Source organism: Melospiza georgiana, chromosome 8 (assembly GCF_028018845.1).
Source record: "Melospiza georgiana isolate bMelGeo1 chromosome 8, bMelGeo1.pri, whole genome shotgun sequence".
Classification (NCBI taxonomy): domain Eukaryota; kingdom Metazoa; phylum Chordata; class Aves; order Passeriformes; family Passerellidae; genus Melospiza; species Melospiza georgiana.
The window spans coordinates 14,759,301-14,784,740 of record NC_080437.1 but is presented as its reverse complement, the minus strand read 5'-3'; the positions used below and the strand labels follow the sequence as shown (position 1 = coordinate 14,784,740).

The window sequence follows — 25,440 nt, the reverse complement described above, 5'->3', positions numbered from 1 at the left end:
CTACTCATTGATACAATTTAACCTGCTTTGAAAAATCAAACACTTGTACTTCCCAAATCTACTATACATCTAGAAAGGCATTTGGCAAAGAAAGGATGAATGACATTTTTACCAGTTATGAGGTCTAAGGTATCCCTTCAGAGAATATTCTGGAAGAACTCTGAAGTTTGGAGGCTTACATACAAAGTGAAATTAATCATTTATGCAATATTGAACCTTTAAAAATCAACAAGAACCAACTGCATAAGCAGCCACAAGCATAAATATAAAAAATTCACCTTCTTACAGAATCTTCCATCTTCAACTTCTTACAGAAAAATTGAAGAACTGAAAGAGTATTCTATCCTACAATTAGAAAGATTGCTTGCAATCAATATTGAAAATCAGTCTCGCCTGTCATCTAGATTAAATTTCTGTGAGCACAACCCACAATTTACAGGGAAAACTGAAGATATTAAAAAGTCTATGGACAAGATTAATTTTTAAAACTACTTTAATAATGAAAAAAATCTAGATTTTAGAGGGTTGTCCTTTTAAGATTAACCAATTTTAAAGCATTTAACAGATTATAAAGAATTCACAGCAATTGCAGCTATAACTCCCCTTCAATACAGTACTGATACAGGAGAAAAAAGAAGCAAAGATATGAGCTGACAGAAAATAAATTAACACTCAAACCCAAAAATTCCTACTTTATAAGTACTGCTTACTTTCTAGGAATATACTAATTAGATGCAACAGCCCAGGTCATTTGCCTCACAATTTACATAATGAAATCCAGTCATATAATCTGCATTGCCACTTAGTCTGTTATTCTGAATGTCTCTCTCCGTGACAGACACTGCTCCTTCCATGATTTTCCTCTTTTTCCTGCCAATATCTGAGGCTTTTATTCTCTCACTGTTGTTTTGTGCCTTAAATTCCAAAATCATCCTTGGCTTTTCTCTTTTTGTTTCCAGGTGCTCAACTACATTAGGATGTTACAATGCCAAAAGTACAAAGCACCACATATATTAACTGAAAGTCAACAATTTTCAGGAATAACTGCAGTCAGAATTCAGACGTGTACCAGAACTAAGAAAGAGAATAAGAACATCGTCCATACTTGCATTACAATGTGTTAAGAAAGATTTTAAAATACAAATCCTAACTTCCATCATGTTGAACTCATGAAGTTTTATCTAGTTTCTGGTGGTATGAAGGGAGAAAAAGAAAGATTGATTTCAAGGGTCAAATATGTTTCCAGTTTCAGAACTAAGTTCCAAGATAATTAATTCTCAATAGGAACTCATTACACTTTGTAAATGAATTCATCTATTCACCATCATTTCAGTGACAAAGGTTCTTGATACATGGATTAAACTCTCAATTGAACCTCAGTTCTATCACCTCGTACTCTCACCTCTGCTCAAATTGAAAATACAAGTCATTCATTTGGAAAACCTATTAGTTCCTTATTAATAGGACAATGACCTTCTGATCAAAATGTCTGTCCTCCTACTCCATGAAATATTTTGTTCACTTGAATTTACAATAGAGAACCGCCACAGTTAACCCTTTACAGACAGTTTCAGTATTATTTAATTACAATAACTTTACATCTGCATTATGCAATCCACATACACAGTAACATCAGTTTAACCAGTAGGTAAAATCAGGTCTATTAAATAAGGAAAAGCCCATGTCATTAATCAGATTGGCTTAGTGGTCACTTTCCTATCTCCTCCAGTTATTGTGTGCCTGAGAACATCAATATCTTCAGGAGGAATTTTAAAAATAACAGAGAAATACTGAACAATTTAGAATATTTCTTTTTTTCCTCAGGCAGCTGGCAGTTGTTTTCTTTGGGTTTTTTGTTGTTGTTGTTTTGGTGGTTTTTTGGGTTCTTTTTCTTTCCACATGCTTTACATTACTGCTAAGTCTTTTTATAGGTGATGTGATCAGTACTATTCATAGCATACTGAGAGCACATCACCAATATTTATAGTATCCAGTCTGGCAGTTTAATCAAGTTTTGGAAGAAGTCCTTATGTTGTACACAGAAAAGCTTGTTTGAAGGCATCTTGGTGGAATTTCTGGGTGGTATTTTAAACTTGCTTCATACCTTCAACATTGAAATCAGTACAAAAGAGGTTACGTTAATCAAAACAGGTTTGCTCACTCCATGGGTCCTAATCTTTATGTGATTAGAGACAGGAGTTCAAAACCCAGCCCAGTTTCTGAGAACTTTTATACACAAAAGCCTTCTTATCAAGGGTGGTTCTAAAATGTGTCACTATTCATTTTCTGGCTTTGACCTTTTTTTGCACTTCATAAGGGGTATTATCCAAAAATCCCAGCTCTAAGGACATTGCCCTGATTGACTCCAAAAGTGATATCGAGGTAAGGAAACGCTGTTCTGCAGGCAGATAATAATTCATTATTATGTTCCATGTACTAAGATGCTTGTCAGCATGCAGTTTAACAAAGATATTTCACTTTGGCTGTCTGCAAGCAACAACACTCCTGCTTGAAACTAACGATAAAATAAAGGTGGGAGATTAAATATTTGAGGAAGCTTGCATTATTTTTATTAGTTGTTGATGCATCTTGTCTTACCAGTATGTTCAGTGCTGCTCAGCATAGCCCTAAAGCATCCTCTCCTGAAAAGATTTTCCAGCAGCTACATTTTCATTGCCTGCCTGAGATCTTCAGAAAGAACAGCAATATTTGCATTACCAAACCTTCACCAATTTAATTTTGACATCTGATGATTTGCACATGTGTACCACCATGTCAAGAGTGGAACATTGCTCCCTCAGACCTAATATAGTCATTGTGCTTGGTTAAATAAAATTACTTTTTAATATCACGATAAGACGACAAACATTCAGAGAGTTCCATACTGAAAAAGGGAGCTAACTTTCAGAGAGACTGCATGTACATTTCAGAGAACTGTATTTCCTGAACTTCCATGTGCTCTAATGTTCTGATGAATCTCTTTGCATTGTGCCAAACCATCGTCAACAGTGCCAAAGATGAGGGACAAAACACCAAGGGATCAAATTGTGGCACTCATTCAATGACAAGCAGCAATACCAAACTGAACGTGTTTTGAAATACTGAATACTGCTTGCAACTACCTCTTATGTTGTCATTTTAATGCACTACTTAGCACATTATACTGTGTCTAATATAGGACCTCTAACATGCTCCTGCTAGGGTGATGTTAAAAGACAATCTCACACGAACAAGTAATGAGGGACGTTTCAAGATCATGTAGAAGCAATTGATTTATTTTGAGTGATCTGCAAAGAGCTAGTGGTTTAAATCATAAAACAAAAATGAGTAGTTGACAGTCCATTATATAAGAGAAACCAAAATCCTGAAATCATAGAAACAGGGAATTGTAAGCAATTCTTTTGTAAGCAATCTGAAAGTGAGAAGAAAATGGCTATTGTGCCTTTAGGAATACTTGCACCAGTTTCAAACAAGCAATCCCTAATACTGAGCCCTAGGATTAGACACTCTCAACTATTAGAGCAAAACACTTCCTGGTTTAAAATACAAAACTACAAAATGTGGTAAAATACAGAGTTGGAAACACTGCTGGCCATTTCCCAAAAACTGTTTTTTACTAGTTTTGAACAGGACAAGATGTCTTTAAACCCTCCCTTCATTGGAGATCCTTCTTGTGGGTAGGAATTTCAGCTGCCAACTAAACACAAAATTACCCCTGTAAAAACCAGTAAGAAATGATCATACCTATTATTCATATACTTCATAGGCAAGAAGTAATCTGGATTAGTCCTGCTAGCCTGTGTTTTTCCACTGATTTCTTTCATATGCCCTTTTATTCCTGCTTTATCTCACTCTAAACAGGTTTTACACAGACTTAATCTTTCACCAACAGAAACATGAGGCACGACAAAAGGAGCAATTTACATTGCTCGCTGCTGATTTCAGTTCCTTTAAAAGTTTAATTGGTGGGCTTTCCTTTTTTTATAGTTACTGAAAGAGACACCTGATGAATTATAGCCAGGTTGTCATAGTTTAAATAATATGGGATGAATTCCCTCTTAGCCTAACCATATCTTTACTTTTTTACACTAATAGAAAAGCTAACACTATTTTTAAAAAGCACAATTTTAGATAAGACATCGGACAAAACACCCCTTTCAGTTTGAGGCTCTCTCTTGTTATTCTGGTCTTGGGCATGTCAAGATAAAAGCTATAAAATGAGGAGAAAGGTCCACAAAAACCATGTTCAAGTGAAACAGAGCACTACTTGCCCTGAACCTTATTGTCCTTTAAGGGGTGGGTACAATGAGTCCTCAGTCTAAGAATAAACAGCATTTACTGAGATGATGCATTATGGCAGTGATAAAGTTTAATTGGAAAAAAAAAATCAGGAAAAGCTATTCTCAAAAACCATTTTTGCAGCCTGCCATAGGAAGTGATAGTACAGTGATATGTGAGAAAACATCATTCAAGAGTGCTGAAAGCAAAAGAACTCTGAAACTCCCTTTCTGGCCTCACAGCTGTCAGAAACAGGATAAGTTGCCTTAAATGACCACAAGAAGCCACAAAGCTGCATCCCGTGACCATCATGCTCATCTGTATTTATCTAGAATAGAGTCTACTTTGGGCCATTGTGAAGAAAAACAGGCAAGATTTCCTGTCATTTCAAACTTTAATGCCCAATACTAATGTAAAATGAGAACCTGTTTGGATTTGATGTTTGGGTGTGGGTTTCGAGGCATTTTTTGGAGGGTACGCAGAACAGTGCCATACTAAATGGAAATTCATACTTAGGGAATGTACATGGAAAAACTCCACTGTTTCCTTAGTAAGATCACAGTAAAGCACAGCAGGACACATGCATACTTGCTTTTTCTGCTCAAAAACAAAAAACAAACAAATACTCATAAACGACAGAAAAAAATCTCTGGGAGCAATACTAACTTGGTGCTACAGTCCACAATCACATCCTGATTTGCTTGAAAGGCTTGTCTCACCTCTTGCACTCATTTTCAATATTTATATTTTGGTTTCTTTGTTTTATCTTCCACTACCTATCCTTTAGTGAGCAAGTGTAATTACCGTTACATATTTTAGAACTAAAAAAAAATCAATTGCTGATAGAAATTTCTTGGTCTGCCTCTAAATCACATTCTAATACAAGATATCTGTTGTAGATCAAGACTACTTGAATATACCCAAGAAATGGCTAAAAGCAAATGAGCCCCAGATGACATTCTGGTCAAGACAGCAAGGAGTTCTAGCTCCTTAAAAGCAAATTGTTTAACATGCTTTGCTTTCTGAGCATGTTTCATAACTGAATTTGAGCCACAAGCTTATTGTTCAGATATGTAGCACAGATTGAGCTTTATATATGAGTATATATATGTGTATGTATATGTGTATATATATGGCTCCTTATGGCTCTTGAAATTAAAAACTCCATCTTAATTAACATACTCCATTTGTTATAGATGTGTATGTAGCAAATGCTGATTGAGCGCCTCTAATTCTTCTAGAATCATGTCATATTGCTCACTTGAAAACCAGAAGATTCTTCAATAACTCCTATCATTCACTTCATGACAGACTGGAATGAATTTTAACTTCTATAACTGGGAACACCAAGTATTGTATCAGTACAACTGCCCTAGTTCATGGGTCACCTTGGAATAGCAGGTAACCACACTGCAATTGTTGAAAGTTTCTGTTTTGTGTTGCAACCCAACAGAAATTACAAGCCTGGCAATGGTTACAGTGGGCTAACAGCATTTTAGCCAGGCATACTGGCACAGATTGCTGATGCAGGAACTAACGCAGCATTAACTTTTTGATTAGCTGCAGCTTTCTGTTCCCACATCATGCCACCCACATGTGGCCACTGCACACTGCTGTAGCTTCCCATAGAACACTAAAGCACTGTCATTCAGTGACTGCCAAAAGAAGTTCTAATGCTGGTTTAGATACTATATGAAAATATCCACCTTCAGCTGGATATTATTTCTAGAAATCCTTGTTTCTTAAGAATTTATGGTGGGGTTTCCAAATCCAAACAATATATTCCACTTGTGTTGAAGTCATGCTATAAAGTAGCTAAATTTCACTGGCTTTTGTCAGTTTTGAAAACTGGAAAACACTAAGATTTTTTTGCTGTTGTTTCTGGAAAAATGATCACAAAATTATTGAATATGGTTTTCCCCGAGGGCCCTGAGTAAACAAGCATCAAGACAATGAGCAAACACAACAGCCACACACTCTCACAGCAAGATAATGAGGAAACCATGTACACTCCCGGCTAGTTACCAACAGAGACTTCCCATAATTAAATTTAACTAAATGTCAAGTAAGGTAAATCAACATCAATTCCTTGGATTCAGGGACATAGACAATTAAGATTTACTTCCATTTATTATAATTCATAATATTTTGTGGAAAGAAAAGGAGTGGATGTGAGCATTAGAGATATAAACAAGGCTAATCAGACTACAGTCAAAATGCATTTAGTAGGACTCTTGTAGAAATCCCATAGAAATTGTATGGCTGGTTATACTTTTCCATGCATCTTTGTTTTGTCTCACAAAGTTGTCCAAAGATAGTGGTTTCCTTATAACAGTTTTTTCAAAAACAGTGGCAGAATTAGAAGTAAGTCTGGATGAAGATTTTTTTTTTAATTAAAAGCTTGTACTGTCACATTGTATTTTCCATTCCTGATCAGCATTAAAAGTGAACAAATTGAAAGTGACCTGCATTTCAAAAAGTTGCAAAAACTTTAAGACTTTTAGGATATTTTTGCACACGTACCATTTGTGATGTAATCACAATGTCAGTATTAAACATGACAGAAAAAAATTTAAAGATAAAAAGATGTAAAACCCCTGAATCTGCTTAGCAACAAGATAGAGGTAATATATAAATTCTTTAGCCAGCAGATAAAATTCAGTCTGAGGATTACAGACTGTGCTCCAAGCTATTAAATTACAGAATTATCTCACTAAAGAAGTGCACATGTTTGATCATCTGCATGAGTAGATAAGACAGTGTCTAATCAGTTTAGAGCATACAGGCAGGTATGACAGCACAGAGCGATGCTATTATTGCCATCCATATGTCTAAATGAAAGAAGCAAATGAGCGAATTAAGTACCCCAAACAATCTCTACTTTGTGAGAATTGGTTTTTTGTCCTGTTTTACATGTGGTACTACTTTAACAGCGTCCAATATTAATATTTAATGTGGTGTACCATCTGAATACAGGGTGCCAAAAGTATAAGAGACGTCACAATGCCTTTTTTATGATGGAAACTATCACTTAGTAGTTGCTCATCTTGAGTCTTTACCTATGAAGGAAAAAAACCCTCCCACAATTCTCCTGTGATAAATGTCAGCAAATTGGAAACATGAATGAGGACCAAACCTTCCCAAGGGACAAATGAAGAATTAAACATCTGAATACCAGAGCTCTGCTACAATGCTAACCATTAGACTGCAGAACTAGATACCTTTGTTTAATGATGGTATCGTTAAAAAGGCTTGTTCTGCAGAAATAACAAAGTGATCAAAGAAATTTAATTATCATAAAACTTTTATCCAGAAGGCCAGAATTTATTCCAAGAGAATGATTATGTAGTAGCTGCAGCTTTCAGGTATTACGTGTTGTTGGGATAAATATTCCATGGAATGGTTTGAGTTGGAAAGATCCTTAAAGATTATTAAGTTGTAATTATCCCGCCATATGCAGGGACATGTTTCACCAGATCCATCCAGCCTGGCCTTGAACATCTCCAGGGATTCAACATCCACAGCTTCTCTGAGCAACCTGTGCCAGTGTTTCACTATTACTCTTATTTACAGATGAATAAACAAATATATATGAAAATTTGTATATTGAAAAATATAAGAAGCTACTTAGTAACCCAGTTCAGATGTAGAGTTTATAGTTAAAATTTGTTTTTAGAGAACATTTATAAGTTCTTACTGAAGTAGGTACAAGATTCAACAGGTGGACAAGACCACTAATATTTCTGTTATTATCTTCAATCCCAGTATCTCAGCTAAACAATAATGGAACCAGCAGGCATTAAGTCTCTTTCTTTACCAAGTCAAGAGAAGAATCATCCCTACATTATCCTTTTAAGTTTCCATTTAAAGTTGTTTTCCATTAAGTTCAACTTTTAAGTTTTCCTTTTAAGTAGTCAGCAGAAGTCAAATGACATTGTTTTCAATCCTCTTCAAAACACAACTTGCAGCAAGCCTTTCTAGTAAAGTGGCATTGCAATTGAGTAAAACATTTTGCAGGTGATGAAGAATGCTACAAGAGAACATTCTTTTCATATTAAAACTAGATTGCAATATACAAGCCAGAAACTGAAGTTTTGTGTTCTGGAATTCTAGGCAAGTGCAGAGTCAAACCCACAGTCTCCATACCCACTTAAATGCAATACAGAAGGTGACAGCTACTTCCACTTCCACTATATTTAGTTCAGCATTAAAGTATATTCTGGTGAAAAACAGTGTACAGAAAGATAAAAAAGGGAAATTTTATATACCAATAACAAAAAAGTAGGGGAACACACCCAAGAAAACTGCAAAGCTAGCATTATAAGAATCTGATTCTTCCATCATTACGCACTCACTGTACAGAGCCTCTCTCCATCCCATGGCAGGCTTTTCACAACACAGCACAGAACTAATTGTGCAGCGACAGGTCTGAAAACCTGACAGGTAATCTTGGAATTTCTACAGTTCATGGTCATAATGACTACTGCTTGAAACTCTTACCTAACTACTACATTATTTACAAGCAGCATGAAGTTCGCTTCAAGTTTCTTCCTAAAGTGTTCAGTAGGATGATAGAGAAAGTTAAGGAGTCTACATTCATATTGATTTCTGAACTGGTTCATACTCCGAAATTTTCTGGTGTGGTGTTCAAGGTTTTGAGGATGCTTTTTGCTTTCATTTTGGTTTGGGTTTTTTGGCGGGCTTTTTTTTTTTTTATAACATTTTAGGATACATGTCTTTTTTTATATTTCAAAGCTTAAGAAATTAAGCATAGTAAGATTAGCAATGTCTTTTGATAATCTTACTGGGTTTTTTTTTCCCCCCCACACACAACAGAAACTACTTCAACTGTTATGTAATAATATTACTCTTCTTTTCCAAACAGAGGTAGAACAAGAGTTTCCTAATACAATCTGACAGAATTGGCCAGGCATGCTATTTAAAGGTAATACTATTTGAAAGCAGGTTACCTCATCTCAAAGGGCCAGGGGAAAAACCTTCTATAGTAACCTGCCTGCACAATAGATCCCAGGGGATTTCCCCTCATCCAAGTCACCTTCACGCAAACACAATCATAAAGAAGCTATCTGAGATGCAAAGGAAGCCAATGCTAAATATGCCCAAGTTTTCCTTCTGCCTTGCAAGGCTGGAAAGGGGTATAACCAATATTATTTCTTAGTGCTAGTTCTTCTCCAAAATAAAAGGAAGTTATAAGGCCTTTTTCCTCATTACTACAAGACAAACATCCAGAATCACAAAAGAATGGGGTATTTCTTCCAAACAGCATAACAGACTATTTAGTCTCACCAATTAAACAACTAACTGCAGTCATAAGTTTCTGGAACTGATGTAATGTAAGATCATAAAAATAACAAAATAAACTGTTGAACAATCAGGCAGAGTGAATCAATATTCAGTTCTGATTTTGGCTATTAAAAGCCTGGGTCAACATTCATTACAGAATGTGAGTTTGCCTCTCATAGATCCTCTTTCCATCTTAATCAAACTGAAAGCTCTCTAGAAAAGCACTTGCTCGTGCTCTTGTGTCTTTGCAGTGCTCAGGAAAGCCTAGCTCTGATTTATGAGACATGATGAAAATGTTACAGTTTTTATGCATTTGTTTCCTAAACTTAGATGAGGTTTCTTTTATTGACCTTGTTTTGCCCACAGGGCCTTAGTGAAACAGTAAGAGCTACTAATAAAGCTTTCTGTTATATTAGTACAGCAAACTCATTCAATGTTTTTAGGTAAGACTGATATGACAAATGAACAGTCATAGAATAAATAAATACATACAAAAACATAAATAATAAGCACAGCCTTTACATTCCAAGCACAAATGAGAAGAAAGATTTATGGGGGAAGAACTAAATTTATTGAAAACCTTTATTCTTGGGCTTTTTCTTTCTTTCTTCAGGTGGTAGATACTTCTGCCTCATATGAAATTTCAGCCTGTACATCATAGTTCTGACACTACCTCTGTCTTTCAGGAAAAAGCAAAAGCACTTTATTGCTACTGTTGAACATGGTACACTCCTTCAAACGAAAACTCAACCAGAGTCTTTGTGTGAAAACAGAAAGAAGCAAGAGAAATTGAACACTTTTCCCATGCTAGCATTCAAAAGTTAAGTAATGAAACATTCTTATAATGAATGAGTCATACCTCAGAGTCTTCCAAGTTTAAAAAAAATTGGTACTTGATAACTTATTTGCTCTTACAGACTGTCCTGGAAAGACAACTTTTGTCAAAATAACTGCACCTGTAGCAGAATATCTGTAAGAGCAACATTTTACCCATCATAATCTTGGGTACTGTACCAGGGGATAGAGGAATGCAAACAAGAACAGAATTTCCAAAAAAAAAAAAAAAAAAATCAAAAAAAGGATAAAAAAATTCAAAAAAATGGATGTCAGTGATTCTCAAGTTGAGGCTCAGTGGCCTGCGCTCATCATCCAGCTGAACAAAATATAATGGATTACTGTGTTCCATAGATGGTAGCCTATAACTACATAAAATGTTACAGGGGAAAGCCAAATGTTGCTGGCTCAACCAAGAAGCAGTTTCCAGGTTATATCTTATATCCACATAAGTTAGATGAGTATTACTACACCCCTGCCAGAATTTATGTTAAGCAACTTCTCTTTTCAAGCTTTTTACATGAGTACAAGTTAAATTTCCAACCAGAGTTAATTGAAATCATTATGTTGTCAAGATATTTCATAATATTAACATTGGATTGATAGTCTTTTCATGGAACTATTTCAAAGTACCTCTCAAAGAAATGCTTTGCGATTTACTATGTTAATTAAAACATTGCTAGATCTATTGATTTTAAATGAAAATGTTGACACTAATATAATGCTTTCAGTATAAAATATATTACCTTTTCCACAAGGCTGGCCTAACCTGGCTAAATGGGGGAGTGGGGCGGGCTCTAGTACAGCAGGACAAGAAAAACCCCTATAATTTTCCCTTTCCTTTTCCAACTACCATAAACTAAGCTGACATGTGCCTCCCATGCAATAAAGGCTTTTTACTTCTAACTGTTGTCTCTATTCAGTGAAACACTATGAAACTTTATTGCTGCAATGGTCACATTAAAAACATGGTTTCCTGCAACTATAAAAATAAAATATTAAGATGAAGAAAAAACCCCCAAGCATTAAGCTTTGCATTATAACTTCCCTTGACCTTGCTTTATCATACAGCAGCATGAAGGTCTCTACATGGCTGCATTAAAATACTTTACAAAAAAAATCTTATCTATAGACCCATAGATAATGTCATGCAGTGCAGGAAAGTACACATGATTTAATATAAAGCTTGTGGTTTTTAACAGTTTACATAGAACACTGAATCTGTCAACAAATCTAAATCTGTCTAAATCTGTAAATCTAAATCTGTTTAAATTGCAAGAATAAAATTCTCCTTTGTTTATTTATTATCAAACATGGATTTATCTATGCCACATTAAAGGAAATCAGCATGGCAGTAAAGAGAAATGTCCTTAAGACAAACTCAAAAAAGAAATCAAGTTATCCAATTCTGCATTTAGAGCAGGTATCTTTGCCTCACTGTAGTGCAAATGAGCAAGTACTGTTTCAAAAGACTAACAAAACTATTAACCAAAATCTAATCCCTGTCCTTTAAAACCTACGCATACAGTTTCAGTTAATATTCTGTCTAATCCCTGCTCCCACTGGAATCAGCAGAAGATACACACACTAAGGAGTCTGTGTTTCCTTTGCTGTCTTTTGGGAATATAATGACTGAAGTACAACATGTAGAGATACTTATGTCCTTGGGAGTAACCATCACAAGGATGCATTTCCGTGTAAGCAGGGGTGTGAACTTAACAGACCTTCAGTTCAGCAGGAAGTGCACTACTAGGTGACTATCAGAAATTATATTTCATTGAAACTTATTGGTTCACATTCCCTTCCTACAGAAACAGGGAAAAAATTGGTTCGTTCATTTCACAGAATTTTACCAAGGAAAAAATGGCAAGGCTTCCATCAGTGGGGGAGGGAAAAATCTAATTCTCTAGTGAAACACAAGAGAAAAGACCTCACTGACAAGTCTAAAAGTTTTACTAAAATTTCCAGTACTAGTTTTCCATCTTGAAGCTCACAAACTGCAAATAAGGCACAGTATCCCAACACTGAAAAGATGTCTAGAAAACTGCAAGTGCTATAGAGAACCATATAAAACCAGAATGTCCCCAAATTTTTAAGAACCTGCTTCAGCCAAACTTTTGCTCAAACTTTAACTGCCACTACCATTAAATATTATGCTCATACTTGGTCCTGCCAAGGGAAAGGCTTGACAGAGGAGTTTGGACAGAATCTCATTTCTATTCAACAGCATCTGACCTTGAGCCTAGAAACTCCCTAGAGGATTGTGGCAGGAGAGTTTTTCTGCTTTGTTTTAATTCTAAAACCTATTCATCTTCCTTTAGGGGAAAAATGCACAATTAGCTTTACATTACCAATACGCCTGCACATGTATTCTCTTTAAATTTCTTGTAGGAAGACAGGTGTCTGCAGTTCTGATAAAGCTTCATTTGGCTCTCTGACAGGAACATACTATTCCATATATGTTATTTTCATCCTCAAATTTAGCCATCTACATCTGTCCTCAATTAAAGCAGTGTAAATATGGATCGACTGAGCTAACTTCAATTAAATTACATAGTTAAGCACAAGACCAAAACTCGACCCAGAAGCTAGAAATGAATTTAACTTTGTGTTCCAATATGCTTTTAGTCTTACAGTGCCTTAGATTTTCCTCTGAACTCTTTTTTAGCATTTTGACAAAGAATCACACTACGTATTTTTGAAGCAAACCAGCACGCAGAGGAAGGTAACTCAAATAACACACTTGTCGACACTTCTGTCAGCTAATTTATGCTTTTTAGATATTTTTGGCATTGCTAGCAAATAAAGGCATGTATTTTGTTTTTACAGTTCTTGAAAGTGTAACTGCTTATCACAGCAGACATACTGCTGTCAACTTTTTCTACATAGAGGCTTTAAAATTCAACTGGTTTACTTTTTCTCCAGTCTAAAAAGTAGAAAACATCCACACACAGACCAAATAAATACTCACTAATATTTGCAACTAGTACAAAAGATAGAAGTACTAATTATATGCATTAATATTTAATGACTGCTTCCCAGGTGAAGTTAAATTCTTAATAGTCAGTTATTCATTTTTTTAACAAAAAGTCACTTTTTCACATCTCTTATGCCAAAAGCACAAAAGACCAGAAAACAGGTGCAGGAAGCACTTACAGTATTCCTTTAATGTCTAAACTAAAATTCTTGGACATAATGATATATTCTGTTACAGAAATCAAAGGACTTTGAATCATCCACAAGAACAAAACTTAGAAAACATATTATGTTATCAGAAAATACATTAGAAAATGTATTATGTTGTAGAAAATGTATTATGTTAGGAAATAATAGGCATGTACACAGCTCTCTGGATTCATGAGAAGCAAAGGTGGTCTTTTAACCTGAGAGATGAGAGCAAGGCACAGTTTCTCAAAACACACTTTTTATTGTTTGTTTCAACTTAAGGGTAAAGCATGAGAGACTGTACTGCATTTCAGACTAAAAATCCCTGATCTGAAGCAGAATCTTTGAAACAACCATAGAAACCTCCCAGTCTGGTATAGTCTGACACATTCAGTAGAAAGAGAAAACATGGGCAAGATTAAAGAAGGACCAAGCATTTTGAATGTTTAAGAATAAACCTGCTGCAATGATGACAAAAACCATTAATTCCCTCATTTGGAATAAATTATATGATGAACCAGTAGGTCATTAGTAGTTCATCTTACAGTATTCAAGTTGTATCAGGTGCTATCACATCAAAAAGAACAAAAGAGCATGCCTTAGCTTAGTATCAAGTGAACTGATTGAAATATTCATTAGGATTAATGTAAAAAATCTAGAGAAATATGGTATCATTAGTTCCACCCACCTGCATTTCCATCAGGTAAACAAAGGGCTTTGCTTAGCAAAATTCTCTCTGTGGAGTATTTTACTGGCAACTACATATAACATTCCTCAACAGCTCATGCTGCCATGATTGGCTGACAAAAGTTTGGGAGTCTTGAAATTTGAATCCAACCCTTTCAAATGGTGATGCCTAATTTAATGCAGAGATCACTTAATAATTAAAAAAAGAAAAAAAAAAAAACCCAAAACATAAAAACAAACCCAAGTGCACCAAACCAAACTTAAAACTGTTTCTTCTATGTATTTTGTATTACTGACAAAAACTATGGGCCCTCTTATATAAACACCTAAATAACACTAAAACACCAATACTCATGCCAAGTCAGAAGTTGTTGCAATATTAACATATTTGAAACAAAATGGGAAAGAGGATTCACACATACTCATCACTGTACCTGCAAATAAAACTTAATAGCAGATAATAAAGCTATTTTCAATTAGTATGCTAATTGTCAAAGTGTAACAAAAATGAAGATTTTCCAAGCTTTTTCATATATTCCTATTCCTTAAAAAATCAACAAGACAAGTAGAGATTTCATTACAAGTACAAGGATCTGATGTCAATATTCTTAGCTACAGGAGGTAAGACTCAAGCCTCTCTCAATCCAATGCTTACTTTGTGGCAAACTAAAAGTTTTCAGGCTTCATCACACACTTATTCTTGTAATTCCTGAATATCACTGAATTAACTCATGATAACTCAACTAGCTATATAATTTCATTTTTATAAAACCAGGTCTAACTTTTTTTTACACTACAAGATGCATTCTCTAAGTAAAATAAAACATCTCACACAGACAAGCTTTTCATTTGTAGAAATAAAACAGTGGCTTTGGATATCCAATGGAACTGCATCATTAAAAAATTGGTCATTCACATAAAGAGCCATTAGCTGTAAAGAGACCACAAGCAACTAGTGTTGATGCCCAAGGCTTTTTCCAAAAGAGCATACATAATAATTCTAAAGGACTGAATGGCAAGGAAAAATTCAGATTATCTGTCTGCACTTATCAGACCCAAAAGAAATTTTTAAAAAAGCAGAAGTGCAGAACAAAAACACTAAGGAAAAGAGCCTGTATAGTCAAAAAAAATTGATACATGAGAATACAATCTCCAAATGCATAATATGGAAGTAAAAATCATTCATGTATAAATATACAAAATTTATATAAAGATGTCACATGCATGTCATATTACTAGATTGATTTAACTATATAGGACAGAAATGTATTTTAGAACAGAAAATGGGTATTGGGAAAGAAAAAAAAAAGTTCTGACTTCACTACTTTTTAAAAGTTGATTTCAATGTTTTTTAAAGTATGGGTAATTAATCTGAATCATATATTGCACAGAAACAAAGGAATAATACAAAGTTTAGTTACATGTTCAAAGTCATGCAAGTTACTGTTAGATATGAGAACAGAAAACATCTCAAATCTCAGCAGTCACACGCTGCAGCGCTATTGAATTCACACTGTTCCCATTATTTTTGAAGAGTGACCAAAAATGCTTAGGAAATCTAAAGTTTCTGCTATGGACCACACCATCTATTGCGAATCCTCTAAATGATACCTCAAATAGAGAAGGGTTTTCTGCCCAGATAACTCCTCCAAAAGCTTTAAGCCAGGGGCTGACAACGTTTTCCAGCCTAGACACATTTGAAATTATCCATTGTATTTAAAAATACCAAACAGCAACTGTAAACCTATCAAACTGGTAACTTGATTTTCTTAGTTACTTCTCACTTGTCAGCCATCTGCAACAGCAAATTGAAAACCACCAACTTATCCAAAATAACTTTGTAATAATTACCATGAGAGAAAACAAGGCAAATCAGAAAATGTAATCTATAGGGAAATTATTACAACATTTTTAACAGATTGATATGAAAATAGCTATGGGTTTCTCCAATACTTTTCTGTTAGCATGACATGATGATTTATTCTGCTGTTTTGTAATAGAGAAAAAAATTTGGATTCTCATCTACTTTGATATTCTTAGAAAATCCTCTAAGTAGCACAAAACAGTTTTCAAACTTTGTCTGATAATGTGCAGCTTGATCATGTTCATTGAAGCAAATCAGACATAAGCACCAATGACAACATTTGCTCTGGCCATGGTTGAGAACAAAAACCACAAACTTGCAGCCTTGAAAAAATAAATCTGAACAAACCACTATAATTCTCAAGAAATATCCTGCTGAATTTCTTAGAGCAGAATGTAGAACTCTGATTTAGCTGAAACAATAGAACTGAGTGGTGCAGCTCCCATATGCATGGGGGCCAAACTGCAGCATGGACACGAAATGGCAGCAGGGAACACTGTCCATACAGTCCAATGACACTCACAGCCCACACACATCAAGTGCCAACTGCCCCAATGCCACTCCAAAGCTGAACTCAACCTTACAGCATCTGAGTTGGCTCGATTTTAAAATCCAAAACAAAGCATTCAAACTCACAAGAGAAGACTTTCTCCCTTGTCATAACAAACAGATTAAAAAAATAAGGAAGAAATATAAAATTAAACAGCTGACAGGGATATTACAAAGAGTTTGCATTGTTACTAAACTGCTGACAATATACTCATACTTGCTACCAAGATACATAGCTATACTTTCTCAAGGGACATTCAACACCTTCAGAATACATGTTACAGGATTAAATATAATGGCTGACAAGAACCAAGAGCTCAGTATTCTACAGCAGGCTCATGACAGCATCACATTTTGTATATCACAACAATCAGATGGCTCACTAAAATCTACTCATCTCTACTGAAGTAATTTTTAAAAGATTTTACCCCTGACAGGCACAAACTGATTTTTTTAACAGTCTGTAGGAGTTACATGTTTTTCAATGAGGGGACTGTGGGCATCTGACAGAACTGGATGGCTTAGTTTGCATGCAGTCTGTAGAAGGCAGGATTGGGTTCCACATTTCACTTTTAGTTCCCAAGTGGTATCCCCATTCTAAGCAGTAACAAGTACACTGTGTTTGAAATTTATATTTTATTAAATTTGGACCAGAAATAGAGGAAGAATCAGATACTGTTTCCTTTCCCATTCTATATTTACCCTGCCTCAATTAAGTCAGTTTTGTGACTCCTTCTTCACAGTCACAGTTAGCAATTCCATAGCTCATAAGAAGGCATGGCATTACATTGCAGAAATTGCTTTTTCCCCTTCCTATCCTAGATAGCTCTGATGAATAGAAGCAGTCTTCACAAGACTCACAGAGCCAACAGGACTGTTTTAAACTTCTGAAGAGTTTTTGTCTCTTTCCCTCCCCCCCCCCCCCCCCCCCACTCCCTACTTAAAATATTTTCTCCTATCTTTATCCCAAGCTGAAGGGAAATGTCTGCAGGATGAGGACTAACTAGGAAGGAGGAGCAGGATCATTCAAGAGAACAAGGAAGTTCCTCCCTTAAACTCATGGCTTTTTGCTCTGGATTTATGGAAGGTTCTGAGAGCATCCAGCTTCTAGGTAAAAGATATGGAACAAGCAGTTAATATTCCCTGATTTTTACTTCTAATTGACAAGTTCTCCATGCTCGTTTCTACCATTAGATTACCTGCTCCCTTTTCAGAACGGCAAATATAGAGTTACTACTACTTCAATTGAACCAAGCCTTCCAAACCTTACCAGTACAGACATCAGACTTCACAGGAAAAGTGGGACTTCCTGCAGCTTTGGTAGTAAGCTTTGAAGTTGTCTCTGCTGCAGCATTTGAAGCTAAAACAAAGCATTAATTAAAGCAGAGAGGAATCTCCTGTGCCAAAGCAACGCGAATTTAAGGAGCCACATAGAACTACTGAGGGATATGTTGAGAATATTCCTCAAGAAACCTCTGAATATTCAAGAAATACTTAAAAACAGTTTCAAAAGGAAAATAAAAATTAGGTAAGAAGGAAATGGAAACTCATTTTAATAGACAATATTTTGTGTGAAAATTTTGCTGAACATCAAAATGGAGATTTTTTTCTTTTTACCACAAGCTTAGCAGTTTGTGCCGTTTACCCCATGCATCAGAACAAATGATTGATGGTAGAGCTGTACAAAAACATACACAGAATTTTCTTCCAAAATATTCATTATCACATCAGTGCTTTAATTACAAGCATAATTTTTCAAATACACTAAGCACAAAGAGAATAAAACACCATAAAAACCCCAATATTATCAACTGCATCATCAGAGCAGCCCTTCACATAGGAACAGCACAAATGCCTTAGGGGAAGCCATCTGTCTCCTCCAGTAAGCTTTGTAAATATGCAGAATGGTGTTTGTATCTTTTGTTCAATACCTGGCTATTGTCAGTGGCCCATAGGTGGAAGGTAAATTTCCCCTGTACTACACATTAATCAAGAGGATCAACACACCATTACCACAAGGCACATTTCTGTATTTACACACTTTCGTGCTAGATTCATGCAAGAAAAAAGTAGCAAAGATTTGCCCTTACTTATGTTTGACATGCATATCCAGCAATAGAGGTTATCAATAGTGCAGTCTTACACCAATTTTTCACCAATGAAGCACTGTATAACAGAAGTTTACCTAAACCAAGTTTGCCATCTCAAGAGTAGACACGTTCGTGACTTTCTCAAAATAATCACACCATTCAAAACTTTATATAATATTATTTTAAAAGTGTGTTTGCTTTTCTTCGTTTTAATGACAGAATGCCATGCATACCTTAATTTAGACAAGAAAAGAAGTGGTACTGGCAAAAAAAAGAAATTAGAAGATATTTATTCCCACTGTAGGAAAAGCCTCATGCTTTTAAATACTATTAGAATGGTTTCTGCAAGCATGGCCAACTATCTAAAGGTCACCAAAGTCACTGCAACACAGCCCTAAGTCTGAAGATAACTTTAAAATGGGTAACTTCCATAGCAGCAGCTATAACCTGACTGAAAATAAGGTAGAGTAGGCTACAGTGAGATGTGGCTTACAAAAAGGAGGCCTATAAAAATAAGCAGTTTTAATTAAGATAAATTGCATGTGCTATGTATACACTAATTTTCTACTTTTCCACCTTTTGAGTTAAGAATTCACATGCAATGTTTTAAGTCCAGTTCTGAGTATATTTCATGTCATTTCTTTGTAAAATCTACTGTTTATTCATTTCTTGATTTGATTTTGCCAGTACATGTACCTTATGCTAACCCTATCCATTCTCCACATAGCAGTACTTAAAACTGGTAAAATTGAGTAGAAAAAACACAGTTTATGCTTGATTAGCCATTTAACTCATGAAAAATCTCAGAGAAAAGAAAATTTAAGTTTAGCATATGTTAATCATAGAGTATGCTGAATTGAAGGTATACATTAGGATCATTATATCCAGATCCTGGTCCTGCACAGGTCAGCCCAAGAATCACCATGCAGTATGCATTACTCCTTTAAGTACAAGATCCACTGAAATTACAGCAGTTTCCCAAAAATAAAAAGTACAACAACAATCAGAACTGCTACATCTAAATGTAGCACCTATGCGCAGTTTTAAAGACCTATGTGTAATAGAAGAACTTTCTCACCAGACTCTGAGCAGAAGCCCACCCTTCAATCCAGAACAAAAAAACCCGCAAAACCCCCCCTTGCTATTGTCAATAATAAATAAATATTCAGAAAATGCATAACTGGAATTTAAACTAGCTGCAGTTACCATAGAAACAAACAAGACTTACTCAACACTTCCTACTCTATTCCATTATCATTACCTCATGAACTTACATGGAGAACATTGTTCCTATTCCTATGGAAACCCTGGAAATAGCCCCCATCATTGTCACGGATGAAGGCAATCTAGAACTCGTCCCTTGGATTCATTTATGTGCCACCAAGGCCTATGAAATATTAAAAATAACTAAACAGACAAAGTTCATTTCTCAATAGAGATGAGCAGAATCTAAACCATTCCCCATGAACAGCTGGCAGGTGAGTGCCAAACACTGACAAGCAGCTCATAATCTCTGAACATCTGCAATGATCAGACCTGTGCAGTTACACTGACACCCTGCAAGATGCTCAGCACTTTGGGCACTGCCTTGTTACAAATGCCCCAGCTAGGGAAGAATCTGCTCTTCAATCCTTATGTAATTTCTCTTCCTTTTTGACCTCAATGAGGAAAAGGGAACTTTTATACAAATGTAATAGTGTATAATCTAAAATACATATGTAATTCTTTCCATCTCCAGGAACTAAAATAACTTAAAAAAAAAAAAAAAAAGGCAGCAGCAAACAAAACCAAAAAAGAGGAGGGAAAAACAAAGAGGGGTGGGCCACCAGCAAAACCACACCATATCACCCAGGGCATGGAACATCTTGTGATTCCTGCCTGTGCAGTCAGATCTAGAAGCTGAGAAAGACTTTCCCTTTTCTCCTTTAAGTTCAGAAACCTAGACCACAGCTAAAGGGAAGATATGGCACTATTTATTTTTGCCTGACTAGGGTATTCTGTAAGTCCCACCAAACCTAAGAAAAATCGTAATGTCAGAGCAAAACAAATTGTTTTATCAAAGAATGCACGTGCTTCACTGCTGCAAAACTAATGCTATATCGGACTTGTAAAAGGCTTGGAACATTATGAGTATGAAAGACTAAATCACTGAAGCATGCATTCAATTCCTACTCTCTAGCCAATTAATATATTTTTTTCCAAATTAAGTTCTATTCAGATTAACTGCATCCTAAGAATATTACACATGCTCAGAAAAAATAAAAAAAAAGCTATGTTAATTTCACAAGAAGATTGGTTACAGGACATTTCCAGGATGAGAGGGATCCAAAATGAAAAAAAAGAAAGAAAAAAAAGAAATTTATGAGAACTTGTCTGATCCTTGAGAAAATGTATTAAGTTTCATATTTGAATTCTGAACTGTTGCATACTCATGTTTGCTGAAGGTTTCTCTTCTTGCTTTGAAAACCTGGTGAAACAGCTGATACTGTCAAGAACACTGTCAAAAAATGTATGTGCATATCAGCCACAACTGCTTGTCCAATTTCTTATCTGTCAAATATCAAATTATCCTTTGAGCTCCTATTCTCATTAAAGCAAGGAGATAACAGCCGCTGTGTCTTTGGAAACAGGGAGAAACCCCACAATTTCTGAACTATTACATTTCACTCTGGCAGCTAGAAAACTATTACATATCACAAGAGGTTGTGGGGATTTTTCCCCCCTCAACGCTAAAAAAATTTCAGTCCTCTCATTCAGAAAAAAAAAAAAAAAGAAATTAAAAGTAAATAAAAAGCAGCAAGAACAAATCTAACTGTGAAAAATTTACTATAAATACTTACACAATTAAAGATCCACTGGTTTTCCCCAAATCAGTAGTGAGGCCCTCTACCCTTTTTTAATAATTTCTCAGAAGCCCAGTCAAGGGTCTACAGATTCCCATAGACTGAACTGTGTCAAATGCAACAATATACATGAGACTTCATTCTGTATATCAAACACTCCATCTAATTAAGAAAATCTTTTTCTTCTTACTCAAATGATATAATTTCAGGAAGCAAAATCAGTTCATAAACATGTTTAATTTCCTGCATCTTGAGATTGATTATGAATGTGTCTGATTCTTCTTTGAGAAACTCACCTCAGAAATCTGATACTTCCATCATCTACAGCATTTTACAGCACTTCAAAGTAAATCAGTATTTTCCTGAACAGATTTTATGCAAACTTGTACCTTTTACTACTATTTATATTTATGCCATTCAACATCAAATGCAAATAGAACTGCATGGGTTCAATTAGCATGTTCTCAAATCATGTGCTTATGCAATTTAACATGGACGCTTTTTTAAATCACATGTCAAATTCCCATCTACATTGTTGAAGAGCAAAAGTCACATTTTCAAAGGTTGTGGCACCAAGAACATTATATTTCAGTGATGATTTTATTTCAAACCAGTTACAAAATTTCACTGGGATTCTCTGAAGTGATTTTAATCACTTTAGCTTCTAGTTTATAAGTATGTGCATTCTAAAAAGAAAACTAATCCAAATTACATAGGAGACACTTTTTACTGCAGTGAACTCCACAGAAAACCCTTGCATTTTAATATTTGACAATGCTCTAAAGCAATTATGTTTAAATAAAGTGAAAAATGAAAAAGCTTTTTCCCTTTAAACCACACATTATCATCATCTGTCTCCATTTGATTTGTAACTGATCACAGGTTTGAAGGATTTTTACACTAATAAAAAAAATATAAAGGGAATATAAAATCATTATTAGTCTATTGAATATATCACAAATCTCATTGCATAGCCATTTCAATCTTGTCTTTGCTTTACAGTTCTGACCACTCTCTACATTCGTAACACTGGGCTTAATTTCCAAGTCTGCTTCCATTCTTCCAGGTACAATTTTACTTTCAGATAAAATAGGTCTATATTTTATAGTCTTTGTTTTAACACCTAATATGAAATTAATAAATTCACTGTTTGTAGTTTGAAATCATGGGGCAGTGTAGCGAAATAGGCTGGTGAGTGGACTGGCAGTCATTTTTTCTTACTTGCTGTCTCTGCCTCTCTCTTGCCGTGGGAACTAGTCTGCTATTTGCAGAGAAAATTGGGATTGACTCAGTGCTGATGCAACAAACCAATCAAAAATCCTCCACTAATGCTGGGACACAGTGCTTCCTTTAAAATAAAAACATAGAAAATCATAGAAAACTTACAAGTACTCTGCCAGTTAATGTCTGGGCAGATATCATGACTCCTGCCCAATCCTTCACAGACGTCATCCATCCCACTTCTGCTGCCACATTCTCCTCTTTTTCATCTGTTGGTTTGCAGGCTCCATCTGCCTGTGTATCTCCACCACCATTGATCTTCTGGGCCTCCTGCAAAGTAAGTATTTGGGTTAATGTTAGCAATTTGACAGTGAAATTCAGTATATAGGTGGGGCCAAGAATGGTAATAAAAACAAGAAAATCAGTCTTCCTGGATCCCTGCTAGGTAAAACTAAGAACCTATTTGTCTACATCTTTAGAAATAAGAGAAATAGAAATGTTCTATAAGGTACCAGACTAACTAGATAATACTCTCCTTGACATTACATCTTCAAAAGGTATACTTAGCACTAAATATACAATATGTTACTTTGTTACAAGCAACATAATTGACAACAGCTCCGTTTGCAATTACAGAGTTACATACAAATGAATCTGTCAGACATACACCCAAAGACCTTTCAATGTATCAGTTCAAAATACTGCATACTAGGTGTGAACATAATTTATGTACAATTTTAATTTCCCATCACTAGAATTAATTATCTGAGTTAACCTTCACTGAGAAGCATGATGTAACAAGACAGCAATTATGAAGTGTGAGGGGAACAAAATCCATCATAAAGAATCTGCAGGGAGCTGCCACGCTATCAGTGAACCTGTGTTTCAATGGAAGTGTTTAATACATCACAGGAATTATTCTGTCAGTAAGTGGCTCTCACAGAAAGAAGAGCTAGAAATTAGAGGAGCCTCAGCTGCACCAAGCTCACTGATGAGTAACATGCACTGGAATTCATATCAGTCTCTCATGGATGCTGCAGCAAGGATGTCGTGGTCTGTGACTGCCTGTGATGTGCAACAGTCATGGGTGCTGCACAAACATCAAGGGAAACGACAGGAAAAGCCAGCATGGATTGTACAGTGTTTAAATCATACTGCATGCAAAGCATCACTGTGCCACGAGCATGCCTTTGGTGACAGCATAATACTAATGACTTCCTGAATACTTGACAAGTTATGCTAAAGAAAAATAGGAGAGGCAGCAAAATTCAGCAGTGAAGCAAGTCCTGAGCACTAGATCTGCATTAGTGTTCCAAGCACTCTGCACAGACCAACAGCTTGAAGGATCTTGTTTACAGATTACTTGTCTGTAGGCCAGTAAGCAGGAAATCGATTGCCATTAATCCCCTTTGGGATATCTTTTATACAAGCAAAGATGCTGTATAAATGGTGGTCATGTGATAATTATTGCAGTAGAAGTATATCCTGTGATGGTCAAAACCCATAGCTGTGAGATGGCCTTGAGGACACAGCTGGACACAAGGGTACAGGAACTTCCTGAGAGTAACACTGAGCTAATAAAGCAATGTCATTAAATCTGTCAGCAATGAACAGTAGAACAATGCTAAAAATGTAAAACAGAGACCAACAGTTGTTTTCAGAGAAGCTCAACACTGCAACTTAATTAGCTAATCAGATTCTTTTTTCTCTATTAGTTTCCCTCCCAGAAAGCAGGCTCCATGTTCTTACGAGCGATTACAGCAAAGTGTGATGTTACTATATTGATAATAACAAATTATTCAGAGTTACAACAGTAATTCAGTACACTTCCCAAGCAAATAATGCAACAGAAATTTAAAATTACTTTGTATTTGCATAGCTGGACCTCATTCACAGACAAATTTGGACACAGTGAATCAGATGTTCTACTCCCGGCGTTGAAAGATGTATCCTGTGCCGCACACGCACCGAGCACAACCTACAGATGAGCTCACTGCAGAGGACAGCAATGTACGACAGGAACACTTGCCTGGAGCCAGCTGGGACCCAAAGCCACAGAGATCAGACCCAAAGAAATGCCTTCACCACCATCAAGGTTTCGATTACAAACCAGGAAAGAGAACACTAGGCTCTACACTCCAAACAATACTGAAGCTTAGGCTACCCAGACATATCTCCAAGGCTTCACTGGTCCTAGCTGCTGTCCCCAGGGTCTTCCATGACTCAGACACCCTCTGTGGCCCGGGACACCACTTCAGCCCCATCCAGGGCTCCCACAGCCCTGTCCTTTCCAGCCTTGGTGAGGCCACAGCCAGTTCCCTGTGCCTGAGCCACAGGCTGCTGCCCCAGGCTGGCCCAAGAAGGCTCCAGGCCAGGCCTTGTCCCACCAGCCCAGCCATGGCGCTGGGCAGGCCCCTGGCCCATGGGAGGCCCACAGCCCTGACAGCTACAGACTGCTTAAAACACCACACATGACATTTCTTTCCCTCTTCCCACCAGATTCTCTGCCTTTTGTAACTGCTAGAGCTTGTCTTTCAGAACTGTAAGCTTCGCACCAGTTTTACTCCATGGTCCTCCTCTGCATTGCACAGTGAGCTTTCATACT

At 36.1% G+C, this 25,440-nt stretch overlaps 1 protein-coding gene across 32 annotated transcripts in view; it reads right to left on the bottom strand.

Moving 5' to 3' along the window:
* The window catches only part of KCNMA1 (potassium calcium-activated channel subfamily M alpha 1), a 403,122-nt gene that overhangs the window by 264,953 nt on the left and 112,729 nt on the right, over positions 1–25,440 (bottom strand). For all 32 annotated transcript variants that reach the window (XM_058029021.1, XM_058029020.1, XM_058029013.1 and 29 more), the window contains one exon: positions 23,001–23,165. In XM_058029021.1, coding sequence (XP_057885004.1) covers positions 23,001–23,165 — 165 coding nt within the window. The remainder of the gene's footprint in view (positions 1–23,000; positions 23,166–25,440) is intronic.